This window comes from Xiphophorus maculatus, chromosome 1 (assembly GCF_002775205.1).
Source record: "Xiphophorus maculatus strain JP 163 A chromosome 1, X_maculatus-5.0-male, whole genome shotgun sequence".
Taxonomy (NCBI): domain Eukaryota; kingdom Metazoa; phylum Chordata; class Actinopteri; order Cyprinodontiformes; family Poeciliidae; genus Xiphophorus; species Xiphophorus maculatus.
The window spans coordinates 20,543,323-20,561,041 of NC_036443.1; the positions used below are offsets into that span (position 1 = coordinate 20,543,323).

A 17,719-nucleotide genomic window follows, 5' to 3' on the forward strand; every position below is an offset into this window, starting at 1 on the left:
ATCTTTGTCTTTCATTCTCTCAGACAGCTGCCCTCCCCTTCAGGCACACAGTCCACCCTAATCACGTTCTGCTTTAGCACTCCATCTCCTTTACTCTTCTGTCAGTCTTTTTTGTCTTACTTGTATCTCTCACTCGTCTCCATGCCTCGATCTTCTCTCACTTGCTCACGCCTGCACCACATTAGTTGTGTAATTTTTTAATACCATATGTTTTCTTGTCTTTCTCTAGTCAAAGACCTGGACACAGAGAAATATGTGCACTTGGTGAGTATCTTCATGCAAGTAATTTGGCTAAATCTGAGGAGCTTTTCCTGTGGGCAGCCCAGCGGCAAGTCTGATGATGGAGAGAATATGGGGGGTGGGAGGAATGGAGGTGAGAGGGAAAAAGCTGCTGAGAGGACATGACGGCGCTAATGCTGCTTAAGCTCTTTCATAAACGTCAGCTAAGATATGGGCCCTTTGACTTTAATATAATGAGTTTCTTGGAATACAATTTGCCGGGTGAACGGTTGGTTTTAACGGAAAGTTCTAGCGTAGTTAGAACCTAAAGGAATAGTTTAGGATTGTTTAAGTGACGTTTTGTTAAAAGGTTATAAGCAGTTTCTATCCATGTAAAACTCTTTTGGAATTGTCATTTGGTATAAATCCAGATTAGTTGGTCCAAGGAGGCTGCTGCTAACAGCTAGTTAGAGAAGCACTAAGACCAAGGCGGACTTCTTCCATCTTAAAAACATCTTAGTGATTTATGATGAGGATATTTTATTTAAACCGTGGGTCTGCAACTAATGTCCTTGAATGTCAATGTCATGCAACTTTTGAGTAAAATAATGAATTACCCCTTTGGCGTGTCAGCAAGGCTTTTTCTTTAACTATTCAAGTGTGATACTTCCAAAAGTCGCAGGGCAGCAGCACTAAAGGACCAGAGTTGCAGACCCCTGCCTTAAACCATCATGTTTGTGTATTATTTACAAACAGGGTGTCCAAACCTTGTGTTACATAAGACAAAATTTTCAAGTTAAAAGGACTTGCAAATAAAATAAAAATAGTCCTTTCTTTCCATTGCAAATAAATGAAGCTGATGTACATCAAATAAACAAATAAATTGGTCAGATTTTTTAGTTGGAAAGAGATGTGCAAATTATTGTAGATTCAAAACTTATTAAACTTTTTGCAAGTTTGTCTAATTTAAAAAGACATCTAGTTTCTAATTTCTTTAGGTCTTGATTGGAAAACAAATTGGGTCAATTCTGAGGAATAGAAACAGCATCTCGGTCACTCTTTCTTTGGAAACCCTTCCTGTTTCAGCCAAGTTTAATAAATTATTGAAAAACAGATTTGGGTCCAGCAAAGTTTTCTTTTGAGTAAAAGTCACAATATAGTTGTGGAACTTTCAGGAAAAAGCAAAAGCCTGGTTACTTAAAGATTAATATGTTGTGATATAGTCAATATTTTCACATGCAGAGGTCATGTTTCTTTTTTTGTTATAAAAATAATTACGTTTTTGCTTTTTATAATTAAAAATGAAACTCTATTTTCTAATCTGGCAGTCTGTGTTTCTCTATTCACCAATATTACAATATAAACATTCTTACTCACCTCAATATTGTAGCCACAAAATCAACCAAAACGTAAATATTTAATAAATTCATTCATACTAAATTATCTTACATTGTCTTTGAGTCTATAGTTTCTGGGACTTTTAAGAGATTTTCAGTCTGTTTTGTGGACCTTATGGATTTTAAATTCTTAGTTAAAGCTTAAACAACTTTGAAGAGTGAACTTTTGCTTAATCTACACCTAAGTTAAGAAGGCAGGAGACCAATTTGGTCTGTCTCAGACTAGATACTAGCTTCCAGCTAATCTGGATTTATGCTAAATTAATTCACCAAGACCATTATCAGCTAAAATATTAACTTCATGCAACTTTTTAACAGAAACATATTTCATGAATCCTCAACCATAAGTGAGTCACAGACATGACCCAGCTCCCTAAAAAACATACAGCCAAAAAAACAAAAAAGATTCCTGAGAATTTCCCAACCTCCTTGGACTTCCCTAATTTTGTTTATCCTTCAGTGCTCCAAAAATACCCTGAGTGAGTATCTGGATCATGTGTCTAATGCAAGAACCAGAAAAAAAAATCCCTCTTTGACAGCTCATACAGACAAAACACAGCAGTGTATTCACTTACTACTCCTTGCAGTAACGTTTGACCTCTGGTTTTTCAGGTTCTACCTCATGATGAGCTTATAGAGACCAAGAAGTCGCACAGGCACAGCCATCGCAAGAAAGTGCTGCCAGAAATCTACTTGACACGCCTTCTGTCTACGAAGGTAAACAGAACTCTGTTGTCAACTCTGCAACATAAAGTCAGAACAAAATCCCTCTCTTCAGGTTATTTAGAGCCTTGCAAAAGTATCCATATCCCCTAAATGTTTTCACATTTTGACAGCCAGAAACCTTCATAGGATTAAATGGGATTCAATTACTTTTCGTCAAAAGGATGATCTGCATATGTATTCACACCAACCTATGTCTCCGCTCTATAGAATAACTTTTTGTTGTAACTACAGCTGCCTTTATCAGCTATGCACACCTAAAGACAGACATTTTTCGTAATGCTGCTGTTTGGAGTGTGCATAAACATCGACTTTCATGCTTTCCCAAGGCTGAAATGAGTGGGTCATTTTATGGCAGAAATATTCTTTGATCTGTATCATAAGCTTTAACTCAGGATTTATGCTTAGTGTTGTTCTGCCATTTTCAGCCTCTAGCAGGTGTTAGCCCAATTTGCATGTGGGCCAAAATGATGTGCAGATTTGGTCTCATTTGATTCTCTCGTTTATGGGCCTCTGAGTTAAGGTGGACAACCATGTTTTGTGTTTTCTCAAGCGGTTGATTTTGTTTAATCATATGCTGCACTCATGAAAGAGCCGGTGTTATTTGGCTCGGTTAATTACATTAACTACATTAAATAAATGAGTAAAATGTTGTCAGGGGTTTTTTATCCATCGCTTAAAAAAAATAATAATAATAATATTCTAAATAAAATACTTCCAGGTTCTACACATATTAGACTGAAAGTAATTGGATACAAATGCACACCACATTTTTCAGGTTTTAATTTGTAAAAAAGGTTTTCTCTGTTTCATAGTTTTGCGCAGCTTACGACTTGCGCAAAACTTCATAGTTTTGCGCAAGTCGTAAATTTAAAAACACAAAAAAGTGCACCAAGGTTTATGCTTCACAGTATGTCAAACGGTTCAAGGGGTATGAATACTTCACATTTGTGTCACTGACGATTCCTACATCACGTGAAATTATGCGAATGCCCTTTTCCTCCACAGGGAACTCTTCAGAAGTTCTTGGATGACCTCTTCCGGGCCATCCTCAGCATCCCTCCAGACCGTCCGCCTCTGGCCATCAAATACTTTTTCGACTTCCTTGAGGAGCAGGCTGACAAGCGAGGCATCACGGACCCAGACACCCTGCACATCTGGAAAACGAATAGGTAGTCTACTAAACACCATGATTTAAGAGTCCTTAGTGTGTGGGTGGAAGTCTTTAAAAAACGGACTCCCCCTTCGATCTGGGCAGCTTACCTCTGCGTTTCTGGGTGAACATCCTGAAGAACCCCCAGTTTGTGTTCGACATCGATAAGACGGATCACATGGACGCCTGTCTGTCCGTCATCGCCCAGGTTTTCATTGACGCCTGCTCCATTTCTGATCTGCAGCTGGGAAAGGTGAGTCTCTCATTTACAGTGTTTATATTAGAAGCAGCTGTGGAAAAAGCAGCATGCACAGACATGTGTCTTCTCAGCAAAATAAATTAGTAGCTGCCGGTATGTTGGAAAATTAAATTATTTCCTCTTCTTTGTTTAACCTTAAACACCACAGTCTTAAGTATTTTTTCCTCAATCCTTGTTCAGTGATTAACTTTGGACCTTCATATATTTTTTGTAAATAACTGATCCAGTACAAAGTATTGACAGCATTTGTGAGGTCTTGAGATTCTCTTTCCTTTGAAGAAGTTTCTCACAGGATTTGGCAGCAGCAGAAGGTCAAACCCATTCAGGAGCAAATCCTCAGAATGTAAACAAGATTAGATAGCAGGCCTAAATGGTACCACCCAACAATGGCTGTGCCACATGTTGCAATCAGAACATCAGTGATAAGGATGTAATTTCAGCCAATGGCTCAGATCGAGCCATTTTCACTCTTATTACCTCTAAAATCAGGTGAAAATTGCTGAAGCATCATTCACTGTCACTTTATGAGGAACTGGGTCATTTCTCCTTCTCCACAGTTAAAACCTCAAATTATTTGTTCTCCACCTATCAATCTTTGCATCTACTGTAGCAAATTATCTTTCCAACAGCCACTGCCACACACACTTCTTCAGCCCCCCCATGAGCCCTCCTCCTAAGCCTTCACACTGTCAGCCCCATCTACCTCCCCTCCTGTTATTCCAGCCCACTCGGTTTATCCAAGGTCATAAGCACCAGGGATCTCTTTAGGTGCTGCGCATGAGTTTGTGTGTGAGTGCGTGAACATTCATTCATCTATCTATCTTTCTATCCGCCTGTCTGCGTGTGCACGTACGCATGTCAATGTCCTCACTGCTCACAAATCTGTCTCATCCTTCAGACACCATGACCCTCAGCACGCTCTGCTTCCTGTCTCCTTCTGACTGGCTTCCTCCCTGGAGGAAGCCGAGGACTCCTCATATAATGCTCTTTTCTCTGAGAAACAGGCTGATTTATGTGCCTTATCTCAGCGCCAAAAACCAGCGTGCCTACAGCCGCTATGCTCAAGCGTACAAACGGGATAATGCATGTGCATGGGTGCAGAGACAAACATAAAACCTTCAGCGATGAGATAAAGTGCGTCTACAGCTCCCTGATTATCTGGCCACATCTGGCTGTGTGTGTGGCGAAGCCAAGTTCAAGGATGTGGTCACATCTTGTCCAGCAGGTGAAGGAGAAAGGTGATGAAACGTTACTACGCTTTGAGAGATTCTGCACAGACGATGACTACAAGACGAGACAGTAAAGGGATCCGGATTAGCTGGGAGCCCAGCAGCGGTGAACTCAGAGTAGGAAGCTGTGTGTTGCTTTTGGTTTCCAAAGAAACCGTCTTATCTGGCGAGATGCAGAGAGTAGAGGGCCACATGGTCACAGGAGGCTTGGTGGACAGATGGATGAGCAGCAGGAAGTGACCTTGTGGACAGGAAGAAAGAGGGCTCCTATCAGAAGGAGCAAATTTGGCTGCAGCAGCTCAGCTGCTTGGCACGTTTAACTCACACAATAAGTGACACAAATAACTCATGACATGTGGAAATGTTAAGGTGCACTGTAAGCACCTTCAGCCCTGCTGAAAGCAGTATCTGCCAGTCTGTTTCCCTGTCCTACTTTCTCTGTCCCTTTCTCTCCCCCACAGTGCACCACGCTCACAGCAGTAGTCGCCACTAAAACCCGAATATGCCCACAGCCTTTTAGGGCTGCTACTTCTCCTCCTGCTTGAATGAGCACCAGTGTGGGGAGATTTGTTTAGACTGGAATGTTCTCTGGCTCTGAATATGATTCCTGTTGTTGTGAGCAAAGGAAAATGTTTTCTGCCTCCATTGTTTTAATTTTTTGTTTTTGCTGGTTTAGATTAGATCATCAAGAATAACACACAGTTTAGATGAACAGTTACTTTTGGGGGCACAGAAATAAGTAATGGTTTGCTCCACTGTAGCAAGAAGAAAACAGAAAATGAGAGCTCGGAGTTTGAGTTGTAACAAAATGGAGTCAACTTATTTACAGCACTTTAAATAAATACAAAAAAGGTAAAAATTAAACTAAAAAGACACACACATAGATAATCCAAAATAATACTTGTAGATTATAAAAATGTGAATAAAAGAAACATTTAGGAAAATAATGTACGTACTGAGTCAGATCAAATTAACCTCTTTTCATTAAATGCACATTAAGCTGATAACATATAAACATTTCATCCAGCATCTGTTAAATGTGCCAAAATCAGAAGCGTTCTTCTTTGGTGGTAAGGTGGTATATACGAGTAAGAGAAATAGGTAATTTATAGTATCCAGCTGCGTAAGCCACTGAGAACATTTTGTAGTGATTAGGCTCATCAATGTGAAGTATCGTTTCAAGTGTGAAGATATGATAACCTCCAGTGTTAAAATAAGGATAATGGTCAAAGTGCCAACTGCATATTTCTGTTCAACTAGGGCTTGATTGCACGGAGGTGGGTTGTAACAGTTGAAAGATTGGCTGGATCTTAGGGATATTTAAAGCACAGCAAGCAGAAATTGTCGTCTGGAGGAGGCAAAAAAAAAGAAGCCTGAATCCAGCCCGTAAATGTAGAAATGGCTGGCAGAAAAGACGGAACAGCTGGAAATAAAAGACTTCAGCTGGAATAAAGATATAATGTAATAAGAAAAAGATCATCCTGTTAGAAATTATATCAGTTTTAGTAAAACTGAATGAAAACATAAGCAGCATTTTAATAATTTACAGAGTCAAATTATGTCTCAGTTTGATGTTTTTGAATGTGAGTGGCTATCTAATCTTAAAAGAGCATCAGGCTTCTGAAGCTGATTAGAGTTTTGTAGATAAAACCTTTGGACGACTAATTAGAAGGAAACTTCCTGACCTCAACAGTAATCTGATTACTTTTGCATAGTGTTAGCATTTTCCCCTGCATGCTCTGTGTCCACTTATACCAAAGGATCATTGTAAAGCAATACAAAGTTATCATTTTTTTCCTGTGATGGAAAATAAGGCGTTGATGTTTGGGGTGCTGTCCAATTATAACAGGAGAAGTCATTAAATAGACTATTTAGTATAAAGTGGTTTTAAAAACGGAGGATTCATTTAATATACAGGCATGTTGAAAAGAAAATACTTGTAGGTGTTTGTGTATTAGGTTATAATTCATAGGGAAGGTAGATGCCAGAATCAGGTACCCCCCATAATTTACCTTGTAGAACCATTTTTAGCACCAATAATTTGAAGTAATTGTGTCCTGCATGACTTTATCAAGCCTCTCACTTCATTGTTGAAAAATTTTGGTTCCCTTTTCCCTGCCTATGAGGAGGATTCCATGTTTGCATGACCCAATTTTATCCAAGCTTCAATCCGACAGACGGCACCACATTTAACTTCAGAACAATTTTGCATATAAAGGAGTTATTTACCACAATGACTCCGTGATATTCCAAATATCTTACAGTTTATTGAAATACAACCTTGCAAACTGAATTTGTGCTTCCATATCCTTTTTTGTCAGTAAGGAAACTCTTTGACTTTTCACAATTTATTTGTTCGTTACACAAACCAACCTTTGGGTGGATTTGCTGAGATTGGCGAGTATATTTTAGTGTTGTTCACATTGGAATAATCTCTCTCCCTCTAAAGTGATGGAGTTGAATTAGTAAATTACTTTATGACCTTTAAACAATTTTATGGATTTCACAAAGGTCACTGCTGTTTTTTCCCTCTTGTCATTGTGTCAACACACTGTTGTATGCTCCACAGCACCAAGCTGACATAACTCTTGCTTCTATAGAGGTGGTACAATTTACAGATTACTGATTAAATTAGCTTGATTAGCAACATTTGGCTGCTTCTTTACAAATCATTTGTCTAATAATATCAGTATTGTGGAATCTTTTGTATGTTTTCTACACATCAAGTCAGATGTGTGACAATCAGACAGATTTGATCATCTCTATACATTGAAATCTCTCAAAAAGGGTGCACATTTGTTTTGTTATGCCTGCATGTGTCATGCATTTTATCAATTCCCTATATTCTACTCCTCTTTTATTGTCATTTGAGTTTTAAGTTTGAACGTTATAGTTTAATTAAAAGTGCTGTATTTGTTCTGAGGATGAAATTAAAGCAGCATAAATCTTCAGTACAAGTAGGTCAAAGCACTGTAGGTGCAAGGGGACCCTTTCTTTAGCTCTGGGACGCACAGTCACCATGACTGCAAAACTAAACTTTTACACAAGTTTCCTGAATGAAATATCAGGTCTTTTTTTTTTTCTTCCAGGACTCACCGACTAACAAGCTGCTGTATGCCAAGGAAATCCCAGAGTACAAGAAAAACGTGCAGTGTTACTACAAGCAGATACAAGAAATGCCCCCTCTCAGTGAGCAGGAGATGAATGCTCACCTCGCCGAGGAGTCGAGAGTAAGTCAAACATTCAAACAGCTCCTGTTTGTTTATCTGTCTGGCTCTTCAAAAGCATGTTATGACACATAAGTCTCATTTTGGAATTTGATCTAATCTGCTGTTTTGATGTCTGTCTTGCAGAAGTACAGAAATGAGTTTAACACCAACCTGGCCTTGACAGAAATCTACAAATACGCCAAGAGATACAGAAACCAGGTGAGAGATTTGTGCATTTCTTCACTGTTTTTGTAATCCGAGACGTGGATAAGATATGTTTGGATGTTCAAACTGGCTTTTTTTTTGAAAGCCACATTGCCTCAACAGAGCTCACTTGAAGTATTAAGTTTCACTGATAGCTATCAGAGCGTGATGCATCAGCACTGCAGATCTCAGCTGCCATGAGAGATGTAACAGACTGTGGATGGCGTTGCAACATGTCAGTAAATAAAAGCACGTAAAAGCTTTTTTCATTCTTTTGTTAAAAGGAGAAACAATCAGATTTGGGCTCTCGTCCAAGCAGCAGCAGCAGGAACTATTCAGTGTGTTCACCCATCTCTTCCCAGCCCACAGATACCTTTCACTTTAAGCAAACAGCGTGTTGTTTACCTTCTCGTGAGCCAACACCCCCATCTGTTTAATGGCGCTGTTAAGTTGCCGCTTCATATCTCTCGTTTTGCTTTGAACTAGCCCTCTTTCGGCTCCTGCTGTCCTCCCCCATGCTTCCACGCTGCTACGCCTTATTCTGCAGAGAGAGGCTTAGTCAGTGGTGACTGTGCCTTAATGGAGCGCCCTCACAATAATGCTGCTTAGCTTCTTCCCTCTGTCATGCTACTGTACTGACGCGGGCCAGAGGCTTAGACTCTGATTCACAGAGCTCTGTGAATGGCCCCTGATTGCCTATTCTCTCGTCCCGGCTCAGTTCGCTCTGCCTGGTAGCACACTGCTGCTAAGAGCCCATAAATCCCACTGACACAGTGACAACTGTTGGGCATGAAAACCAGAGCAGATGTGGGTTTTATAAATATGTAAAGAGCAAGAGCTTTTGTGGTTATAAGGCGTGCATGAAGGCAGGGAGAGGAGGCTGAAGCACTTCGCTCGCTCTTTCTGCTGCTTTCCGAAAGTATTCATACCCCGTAAACTCAGAGCTGATGGGAAGAGGGATGGAGCAGAATATAAGCAACTCTAGAAGGAAATCTTTTAGAGAAGGCTAAAGACTCTTTTGGACGATCAGAACTACCATAGAGTGGTTAAGATCAAAGAATGTGTTTGACTTGCCCAGACAAAGTCCAGACTAGAACCTTAGTGAGACTTTAAAAATATTGCACAAAAATGTTTTCCTTTCAATCAGACTGATCTTGGGCAAAGAAAAAAAAATCAGTCGTTAGATGTGCAAAGTTAGTAACAAATTTTGAAAGCCATGTTTGCTTTTTTTCTGCTACATACTAGTTTTGTTGGTCTATTACACAAAACCTTTTAGCTGTAATGTAAAAAGGATCCAGAATACTTTTTTAGGAGTTACTGTCTGTGGGTTTATTCCCTCTTCTTGCGTTTATGTAGCCAGATTAATGCATGAATCCTTGACACCTTCTGAAAGTCATCTTTGTTTTTTTTTTTCTTCCCTCTCTTCCATCTTCGCCGGTCAGGTGGTGAACGCTCTGGAGGCCAACCCCACGGCGCGTCGCACTCAGCTGCACCACAAGTTGGAGCAGGTCATCGCTCTGATGGAGGACAACATCTATGAGTGCTGCAGCGAAGCTTGAAGCCGCCGGTCTCCTCTGCTCCCCACCTCTTTTCTGCTGCCAGCTGCCTTCCTCCCACCTACACGGTTCCCCAGGACCGCCGCTCAGGAGGAACTGTTCGCGTGTGTGTCTTGACTGTTGCGAGAAAACAGATTTTAATGCTGCCTCTGAAGCATCACATGCTCGCGACGTGTTTTCCCCAAACCTTCTCCTATGACACAAGACAGAATTCCAGCCTAACTCTGATTAACATTAGGAGGAAATTGCAGGAATTCACAACTTTTCCCTGGATTTCTGCACAATTAGCCCTGGTGGCCACCTTTAACGCACTGAGCCCTTTTTTTTTAAAAAAGGGAACGAGCCAATGATGCACTGTACTGTAATATAATGTCTATAGCAATATTTATAGATGTGTTATAATGCTTTCAAATGGCCTGTCCATCAGGATTAGTAGGGCCATAATGGACTCCTCCCATCTCCTAAAGCCTGCAACGATCTCAGGTCTGGCTGAAGAGGGGCGACAGGCTCCCAGCGGAGCTCTGAGCATTACGCCCCAATGTGCTCTGCAGGCTGATGACGGGTTGATGAGGAGTGGAGGGAAGGCCATAAAAGACTGCAAACAATTAAATCAAATGTTTTAATGTAGTTCACTGGGAAGAGCTGCATCAGTATAATCAGTGTGATTGTGAATGGATGTTGGATTCTGATCAATTTTAAAAAAAAAAAAAGAGGGAAATTTACATTTAAAAGAAATAAAAATGTGTGAGCTCAATATAATCTGAGGAGAGACTGTAATTGTGATGCCAAATGATTTGTTTGTGAAATAAATTACAGGAAAGTAAGTATTTTAAAGTGTCTAATAATGCTATTTATTATAGCAGCTGCTGAAGCGCTGTGCTCTTGAATGCATTACAGGATTTTAACGACATTTGACAGCCATTACAATCTGGCCCTTTACTCGGCCGCCCACAAAAGAAGCATCTGGAAGTTCTCAGAAAACATTGTAAACGTTGTCATGATTGGAAAAAAAAAAAGTGCAGGATAAGGTTGTGCAGACATTCAACTTTGTTTTTATTGCAACACACAAATCCTAGCCTCTACACAACAAACAGTACATCTCTTCATTACACATTCTGGCATCCATTCAGATACATAAACATCTGCCAAACACACACGCACACACACACACACACACCCCATCATTCAGTTTCGCTCCACACCCATGGCTGAGACAAAATACAAGCTAACCCTCCCAGGTTTATCATCATAAAGACCAGAAGAGGGAATAATCTGATGCTCTAATAACATTAAACAGATTAATGCTTAAATAAATCTAAGGATTTCATAACTGGTTAGTCAGTGTCTGATTTGAGTAAATAAACTGTCACAAGTTTACATGCGCATATCATTGACATAAATGCAATGTTCATTTGGGGCTTTTCATTATGCATTAAATTTAATGTTTCTTTTTTTCAGGTTGACAATGATACAGTGATTTTTAAAAATAAGAGTTGGGTGGATAGGTTTATTATTGATCTTTATCTAATTAGGGGCAAATAAATTCAGAAAGGTTCAGATATTTACACAGATCCCACTAATATTTCAAGAAATGTCCTGTAGAAAGTTGCAGAGAAACCACATGATTTTTTTTTGTGACCATTATTAAAGTTCTGGCATCATTGCGGTTGGGTATGAGACCACATTTCTAGATAGAATTGATACCTAGAAACAGTATATAAATTGATTTTATTTTTTCGATTCCCTTGCATTGATGTGGCTTTTTTGCACAGTCCATATATTTTCAACAGATTTAAGCTCAGTGACATTGTTACCCTGCAGTATCCACAATAGTTTTCGTACGTTTGGTATCTCTGTCCTCTTTGATCATGAAACTGTGTATAATGTTCACCCTTCTGGCCCAAATGGTCACTTCCAATGAGAGGATTAGGAATGACCCGAGAACTACCAAGTTTTTAAATTACAGTATCTTTGAAGGTTTTGGAACAACAATATCTGTGTCTATTGTTAAGATGCGGACAAAGCAAGAACCTCCTGTTCCAAAATTGACACTTTCAAGGTTGACAGAGATTTGCAGATGTGCACATGAATGTCTTCTGGAGAAATGTTTTCAGGTTTGATAAGACAGACATTCAGTTGTTTGACCTCACCAATGGGAAAATTGTTCAGAGGAGAAAAGGTGAGGCTTTTAAACCTGAGAGGATCCACCAATTGTCAAGCAAGGAAGGATCAGGCTGAGCATTAGTTACGCTGCCAGTGATGAACTAAAGTAACATTCCTTAACCATAGCATAAATCCACAGCTGCATGGTTGAAACTTGAAGACACCAGGAACCCAAACACTCATCAAAACTGGATCTGGGATGGATAAAGCAGGCTAGCATTAAGCTGGAACCTCAACACGATTAAAAAATGATGGACTATGGTTAAAAAATGTATACAGGAATACAACCAATTATGTAAGCTTTAAACTTTCTGACAGGAAAAGTGAAATATCCATATCTGGGATTATGTCAGTAGCTTGTACATGACTACAAAAAGTGTGCATCTTCTCTGCAAAATGCTAAGAAATGTTTATCTAAATATTAGTGGGAGCATGACTCTGAATCAGACTTTCACCTATGACCTGTTTACTGAAGCAGCAGGGGAGGCCTGGAAGGGATTCAGTTGGATCCGCATCAAGATGACAATCCTATAATGCCGGGTAAAAATCTGAACACTTTCCATAATTAAACGGGCTGAAAGTGAACATGCTGGCCTTTGATTGAGTCTGTCCCCCTGAAGTTGGCATGAGCACCAACTGCAGCGAGGACAACTGAGGAGGTGAGTCCGGAGGAATCGGCCAATGGAACGTATTGATGCTCTGCGGTGGTGGGTCCCTTGGTGAGCGGGAACAGATGGAGCAGATAGAAGAGGGAGTGAGGGGTCAAGCAGGGGCCACCTGGCTGGAGGAGACGGATGAAGTCTGGGTTTTGGAGACTGCGGCGGTGGCCTCATCATCTCCGAATGGGTTCTTTCCACAGCACACTGTGGTGATCATGCAGTTTCTGAACTGGAGACCACAGAATCACATTCAGGAAACATTGACTTGGCTCATTAGCGTGGCCAGATGACATATTAATGCAAAAATACACTTTGTCTAAAATTTAACCACAGTAAAAACAGCATGTGGTATTCATTCTCACAACCTAATGTATCAACGTTAGCTAATAATGTGTTCACCTCACCTTGCTAGATGTGTGTAGATAAAATAACCCAGCATATGCACATTTTTGCAGATGTCTCACATTAGACCTTGTTTAAGCCATTAAAGAGAGCGTTATTTGGATCTTGGAACAGTTTCCAGTTTGAGGTTTAAGTTTTAGATCATTTACTAGATAATTCTGACAGATTTATGGTAAGGAAATAAACACCATTTATCTTTTGCACATGTTTCAAATCCTTTTTAATACTTTTTTTCTGATTCTGGTTACACTATTATTAAATATAAATATAAACTTGCAAAAAAAATGTTTACTAAAAGGTAAAGTTGTCCTCTATTACAGTGCCAGGTTTTTGAAATATAAATAAAGGAGACCATGGCAAACCATTTAAAAAACCTTTTTCCACCTTTTATGTGGACCTATAAAGAATAATTCAACCATGAAGCAGAAAAATAGAAAAAGGTGCAATAACCTGCCATGCACAACCATAAACCAAAGCTTTGTTAAAGCACATTTTGTTTCCATTTTTGCATTTTTTCTTTTACCTGGTGCTGGTAGCAATCTATCAGCACACCAAATCTGGACATTTAGTACACATACAGCTTTGGGTGAGTCTGTCCCAGGTGAGTCCAGAGAACTGCAGACCACTGTCCAAATATATCGGGTTGTGAGGACATTTCTGGTCTAGCGCCCTGTCCAGGTGACCCCACAGACGAACTGTTGAATCTAGTTCTTTACTCCAAAAATTTTAATTCCCTCTCAGAGTTTTGCTTGGATGACTGACTGTGAAAGTGTAAAAGAAAATCCACCAGGACAAATATCTCTCCATATGAAAGAGTTTTTAGTGCTGTTCGGTGTTGTTTTTGTACCAAATGCACCTTTTGGAACTGAGACCCAAGCATTGGCCGAACCAGTCTCAAACAAGGTTTTGGGATACTTTAACACGGCTCAGGTGCTTTCTTTGGGGGCGAAAAAAAATATTGTGTCTTGCAATCTTATTTCTTAGTCCAGAAATATAGAAAATACAAGAGACTGTTCTCACATTTAGAAGACAGACAGTACTTGGCAGAAAATCCTGCAGCTCCTTCAGCTTCTTGGCAGTCTCATTGACCAGTTTGTGTCTCATCTTTAGTTTTAGAAAAATGTCCAGTTTTGTAATGTTCCTACATATTTTCTCCAAATAGTAATGACTGTATTCACTGTTCCATAATGCTGCAGATTGTTTGTACCCTTGTCCAGATTAATCTTTTTGTACAATGACATCATCTTCATCCTTTGTGACCTCTCTGCAAGCTCTGGCTTTAGTTAAAGGATGGAAATGTCAGGAAATGTCTGGACTCAAGAAGACAGAATGCTGAAAGTGAATCAAAGGGGGCTTCGGGAAACTAATCATTTCAATGTGTGCACATTTATGCTACAAGGTTATTTTAGTTTTTCATTTTTTAATATTTTCTTCTCAGAATATTTTGCTTTTCTTTTACTTTGCAACTACAGGCTAAATACTTGTGCAAAGTGTTTAATTCAAAATATAAAATCCAACATTCTAGCTACAAAATAAACAGACTTATTAGACAGGAAAAAAATGAATATTCTATTTGAAAATATAAATTAGCTACCTTTTATTAAATCATCCAATCTCACGATCTGCTAAAAATAAAACAATACAGTTATCTTCTTTGCATACCTGTCTGTTCAGCAGAATGTAGATGACTGGATTGTAGAGAGCAGCGCTCTTGGCGAAGAAGGCTGGAGCCGTCATGAACACTGGTCCGAACTCAACTCCCTGATTGGCAAAGATGTACCAGGCCACAGTGGCGTAGGGCACCCAGCACACCAGGAAGGAGATCACCATCACTATGACCATACGTGTCACTTCCTTCTCTGCTCTTTGGGTGGTTTCAGACTCCTGCTGCTGAGCTGCAGCCTGAACACAAACGCACAGAACCTAAACATGAAGCACAACTGGGAGATGAAAATGGATCCCAAGCCCTCAAACTGGTTTTGTAAGGGCTAACATTAACTTTCTGGAGGGGTCAAAACCTTTGTCCTATTAAAATATATGGAGGAAACTTAAAAGTCATCTCTATGGCAGGAGACGTTGTCCAGTTTCAACAAGCTCTACTGTTTCTGGTGAGAAAAGTGAATATATCAACAATGATACCAGAAGTTTCTCTTCACCTTGTTACTCTATTTTTGAAAGTGTTGCTATTTCTTTAGAAATTAGTTTTTTGTCATTTGAACATTTCTAGAAACTTTTAATATATCTGATGGATTCCTGTCAAGACAGCCTGTGTTTCAAGGTTTCTAATTATTTTTTTAACCACCATTTTCATCAGATGAGAAAATGAATAAAAAACATTTATCAGATTTATTGATCAGTCATATTGTTTGTGCTTTTTTCTAGAAAAATAGAAGAAATATAAGGATGCACAATACAGGTAATTGATACTGGTCAAAAACAATTTTGAATGAAAAACTGAAATAGGAGATGTAACAAACTTTTCTTGCGGTAAACATAAAATTTTAATCCCTTTGCAGCGATTTTTAAATGTGAATACAAAATGTTTTTGTGGGGGAATCAACCATAAATTTGAGAACGTTGGAATAAGTAATATTACATTACATTTTCTAAAGAAGAGTATTCTTGCAATCTCAATCAAAATTAACATTTGATCAAAATTAGTTGGAAAATATTGCCCAAACAACATTAACCTCCTCCTTGTTCAGAATGTCAACAACTGAACAACTACAGAGGGTTTAGCTATTTGCTGTTTGTGGGAGCTTCAGAAGTGACCTAATGCACTTCTGTGACTGTTCCTTCAGTATAATAATAGATGTCAGCTACTAAGTGATGAACTGAAAGTAGGATTTGGGTGTTCAAATGCAACATTTCTATAGTTCTTCATCTTTTCTTAAAACATATTATGACAAAGAACAACAAAGCAACACTGGAGCTACAAATGATCTTGTTTTTGGTAGATTATGCACTTTTACTAATACAAATTTGGATGTGGAAATTTTTTTTTTCCATTAATGCCTCAAATGCATAATAAAAAATTGTTGTATTATCAAGGGCATGAGGATGACACAGTGTGGAGGCAGACTGCCCTTTAACTTGAGAACCTCAGTACAAGCTGCCACGTTGGCAATGATCTGCCCTCCTGAAGCGTCCTTGAGCTTCTAAATCCCCTCATATCTCCTGAGATTCCATGATGCTTTGCCCTCCTTCAGATGGAGGGGAAAAAAATCTTTATCCTGATAAACAATCTATCATATCCTTTTTTTTTTTCTTTTTCAATCAAAGCATAGATGGTGATATTCTTACCGCTCGCACAGTACAGAGCAGGCGACTGTAGCAAAAGAAAATGATGAAGAGGGGAATGCAGAAGTGGAGGACGAACATATAGATGACAAATGAGGTGTTGTTGATCTCCGGCTTGGGAGTGTAGTAGTCAATCCCACAGGAACACTGCATGCCCTCTGGGATGTACCTGCATCCAAAAACAATATCGCAGCATGTCATTATTAGCTGCTGCCTGTATGCATCACCATAACAAACTAAAACAACAAAAACAGAATGTTTCTGCAGTTTCACAGTGGCACAGATATGTTGCCATACAGTACCGGGACCATCCGAATAGAGGCGGCGCAGCACAGGTCAGGGCCATGACCCAGGAGAACGCCAAGCCGGCGATGGCGTGTTTTTCCTCGAAGCGGAAGTTGGTCATAGGCTTACAGATCACAATGTAGCGCTCAACAGCCAAAACGACCAGAGACCAGAGGGCAATCTCCCCTAAGACATAAAGCAGGACATTTTACTATAAAAACTGATCTACAGTCTTGTATTGAAGACAACTAGGGCAGCTGAAAAAAAAAAAATCTGACTTTTATTCTCAGTATTTGTAGACAGAATTCTGAGAAAAAAAGTCATAAAAAAAGTTTTTCATTGTCCCTAATCTTCTTCCATAGTCTTGAATTGTAGTACAATTGTAGTGGAAGTATTTTGAGCAGAATATACATGGATAGCTTCTCACCTCCTAAAGTGGCAAAGAACCCCTCAACGTTGCAGCCGGTGACACCCAGGCTGAAGTATCCATGCAGAGCCGTGTACAGGGTCACCGTGAATCCTCCAACTATCATGAAAAGGTCGGCCACCGCCAGGTTGAGCAGAACATAGTTCAGCGGGGTTCGCAGCTTTTTGTGCTTGATGGTGACGTGAAGGGTGAGGAAGTTAATGGGGAAGGCCATGATGATGAGGAACAGCATGTATGCGGCCAGAAGAGAGTACTTCCACGGCTCGGCCAGGTAGTACTGAGGGTGCTCAAATGGGCTGAGCACCAACCCTGTCCTATTAGACATGGGGACGTAAAAGTTGGGTCCTTCTGTGCCATTCATGGCTGTGGCTGTTGATGATGTCTTTTCTTTTCTCTGAGACCCGGGCGAAAGAGTCTGCACCTCTCACAGCAAAGTACAGCTGGGATGTCTTGTGGTGCAGCAGAGGTGGAAATTAGGAGAAAAATACGGATGGACGGCTGGATCCTGAGGAAGTAAGATGTTCTCTGCAGCCC

The 17,719-nt window shown here is 39.8% G+C and overlaps 2 protein-coding genes across 5 annotated transcripts in view; one reads left to right on the forward strand and one right to left on the reverse strand.

The window, feature by feature from the left end:
• plxnd1 (plexin D1) overlaps nt 1–10,783 on the forward strand; it is a 98,602-nt gene extending 87,819 nt beyond the window's left edge. For all 4 annotated transcript variants that reach the window (XM_014471256.2, XM_023333697.1, XM_023333694.1 and 1 more), the window contains exons 30-36: nt 230–264; nt 2,229–2,333; nt 3,348–3,511; nt 3,598–3,745; nt 8,070–8,210; nt 8,334–8,408; nt 9,836–10,783. In XM_014471256.2, coding sequence (XP_014326742.1) covers nt 230–264; nt 2,229–2,333; nt 3,348–3,511; nt 3,598–3,745; nt 8,070–8,210; nt 8,334–8,408; nt 9,836–9,952 — 785 coding nt within the window. In that variant the 3' untranslated portion in view covers nt 9,953–10,783. The remainder of the gene's footprint in view (nt 1–229; nt 265–2,228; nt 2,334–3,347; nt 3,512–3,597; nt 3,746–8,069; nt 8,211–8,333; nt 8,409–9,835) is intronic.
• rho (rhodopsin) lies at nt 10,638–17,706 on the reverse strand. The gene is made up of 5 exons (XM_005805661.2): nt 17,186–17,706; nt 16,776–16,944; nt 16,477–16,642; nt 14,836–15,075; nt 10,638–13,000 (listed from the first exon to the last, which is right to left on the reverse strand). Exons 1-5 carry the CDS (start codon nt 17,544–17,546, stop codon nt 12,875–12,877), a joined length of 1,062 nt encoding a protein of 353 aa, XP_005805718.1. The 5' UTR covers nt 17,547–17,706; the 3' UTR covers nt 10,638–12,874.
• Nucleotides 17,707–17,719: the final 13 nt, after the last annotated feature.

What these genes read in the sequence shown, in the direction of transcription:
- rho (XM_005805661.2), bottom strand. Translation starts at nt 17,546, where the DNA reads ATGAATGGCACAGAAGGACCCAACTTTTACGTCCCCATGTCTAATAGG. An exon ending in GTTCTTTGCCACTTTAGGAG is followed by an intron (nt 16,945 to 17,185) that starts GTGAGAAGCTAT and finishes TTTATGTCTTAG; the next exon opens with GGGAGATTGCCCTCTGGTCT. An exon ending in TGCTCTGTACTGTGCGAGCG is followed by an intron (nt 15,076 to 16,476) that starts GTAAGAATATCA and finishes GTTTGTGTTCAG; the next exon opens with GCTGCAGCTCAGCAGCAGGA.